The sequence below is a fragment of the Triticum dicoccoides genome, chromosome 7B (assembly GCF_002162155.2).
Source record: "Triticum dicoccoides isolate Atlit2015 ecotype Zavitan chromosome 7B, WEW_v2.0, whole genome shotgun sequence".
Lineage (NCBI taxonomy): Eukaryota > Viridiplantae > Streptophyta > Magnoliopsida > Poales > Poaceae > Triticum > Triticum dicoccoides.
In genome coordinates this window covers 458,110,237-458,112,078 of record NC_041393.1, presented here as the reverse complement: position 1 = coordinate 458,112,078, position 1,842 = coordinate 458,110,237, and the positions used below count along the sequence as shown (strand labels likewise).

The window sequence follows — 1,842 nt, the reverse complement described above, 5'->3', positions numbered from 1 at the left end:
GGCCTACGATATCTCCAGCGAGCAACAGCGACCGTCCGATCTTCCCAACCCTAACCGTATTTATAAGAGACCTCCGCCCACGTCCGAGAAACCCTATCGACTCGGCGCAGCCACCACCGAAGCAGACTCCGGAGAGCGGGCAAGGCGGAGACCGAGATGGCGCGCGGCGTGGCGGCGGCTACCAAGGGCGGCGCGGGCGCCGGGAAGAAGAAGGGGTCGGTCACCTTCGTGATCGACTGCACCAAGCCCGTCGACGACAAGATCATGGAGATCGCGTCGCTTGAGAAGTTCCTGCAGGAGCGCATCAAGGTCGCCGGGGGCAAGGCCGGCAACCTCGGGGACTCCGTCACCGTCGCCCGCGACAAGAGCAAGGTCACCGTCACCTCCGACGGGGCCTTCTCCAAGAGGTACGGACATGCAGCCGCTCCCTCCCTCCCCAGATCCACGCACAAGCGCAGTCCTGGTCGGGCGTGGTTGCTGGGTAGCACTTGTTGAATCCTAGGGCAGATGTATCAAAGGTTGTCAGTCTGCTAGTGGACCGCGATTAGGAATTCTCTCTCCATTTGTGATGGCTGAATAATGTGGAGCGCTTGAAGTATTCTGTCGACGCATTCTAAGTTCGTATTAGTTTTTACCATGATATCTTTCAATGTCAGTCCAGTATTAGAGATTGAGATGGCAACTGTATTAGTGGCTCCATCAGTAGCAGATTTGCTGATTGCACGCTGTTACATAGTGGAAACTGTTGTCACTAGTCATTACTACAGTTCTTTTCACTTTCTGACATAGAACTATACAAGTTGTGGCTCTTTCGGTTACAGTTGATGTTCTAGTGCTTGCTTTTTGTTTTGTTGGTCAATGTTTCATTTTAGCCATGAAAATTTTATGCTGGTACAGTTTTTCTTCCTGACGGATGATCACATAAGGCATGTTGCCTATGGTGTGAACCTAATTTAGCCCCCTCTGTTGGAGGTCCAGAATTCTGGATACAAGTCTTGCTTCAAATCTTTATTATCCATTTTAGTAGTAAATGCTTCAAATACAGTTTCACCCAAGTCCTGCTTAAAAATGAGTATTGCTTCTGTTATCCAGTTCAGTAGTCCATACAACGCATCTGTTACCTGTCTCGTGAACAGTGGCTCCTGTGTTCATATGCTGCTTTTGTTCATTGTGTATCATGCACTCCTCTTATGTTGAATCTCATATGTTCTCATTTTCGCAGGTACTTGAAGTACTTGACGAAGAAGTACCTGAAGAAGCACAACGTGCGTGACTGGCTTCGGGTGATTTCATCCAACAAGGACCGCAGCGTCTACGAGCTCCGGTACTTCAACATTGCTGAGAACGAGGGCGAGGAGGAGGACTAGATGTGCACTGCCTTGTTTCTGTGCCGTGTGGAACTTTGAACTTGTTGGAGCACTTCTGCAGTAGAGTTTTGATGTTTATTTTTTCACCCCTGTTTTGAATTGTGGCCAGGACGCCATGTGATGGATGCTTAGATAACCAAGCTGAAGAATTGTCCGTTCTTGTTCTTGTAGTTTATAGAAATGTTGGTGAGAGTATGTGGGGCGTAGAAATGTTGCAACAGGCACGGTTTCCTTCTCAAGTCAAATGCCTTTATTAAGTATCAACCCATTTCCTGCAGGGTCCAAATTAAATCCAATAAACAGCGTCCTCGATTGCCTCTTCAGGGTGCTCTTGCTACTGAGAGTTTGATTGAATCACAGATAAACAAATGGAATTTTCGTTTGATTGAATCACATGAGAAACGATGTGTGTCCTAGAAATGTTGCAACACGCACGGTTTCTGGGAAAGGGAAAAAATGGAGAATATCTTTTAGA

General features: G+C 47.7%; 1 protein-coding gene across 1 annotated transcript; it reads left to right on the top strand.

Moving 5' to 3' along the window:
- The first annotated feature begins 84 nt into the window (after positions 1 to 84).
- On the top strand, positions 85 to 1,631 carry LOC119337431 (60S ribosomal protein L22-2-like). The gene is made up of 2 exons (XM_037609570.1): positions 85 to 407; positions 1,223 to 1,631. Exons 1-2 carry the CDS (start codon positions 157 to 159, stop codon positions 1,365 to 1,367), a joined length of 396 nt encoding a protein of 131 aa, XP_037465467.1. The 5' UTR covers positions 85 to 156; the 3' UTR covers positions 1,368 to 1,631.
- The last annotated feature ends 211 nt before the right edge of the window (positions 1,632 to 1,842 follow it).

Bases quoted from the DNA above. Each gene is read 5' to 3' on its own strand.
- LOC119337431 (XM_037609570.1), top strand. From the start codon at position 157: ATGGCGCGCGGCGTGGCGGCGGCTACCAAGGGCGGCGCGGGCGCCGGG. The intron at 408-1,222 runs GTACGGACATGC...TCATTTTCGCAG, and splicing joins GACGGGGCCTTCTCCAAGAG to GTACTTGAAGTACTTGACGA.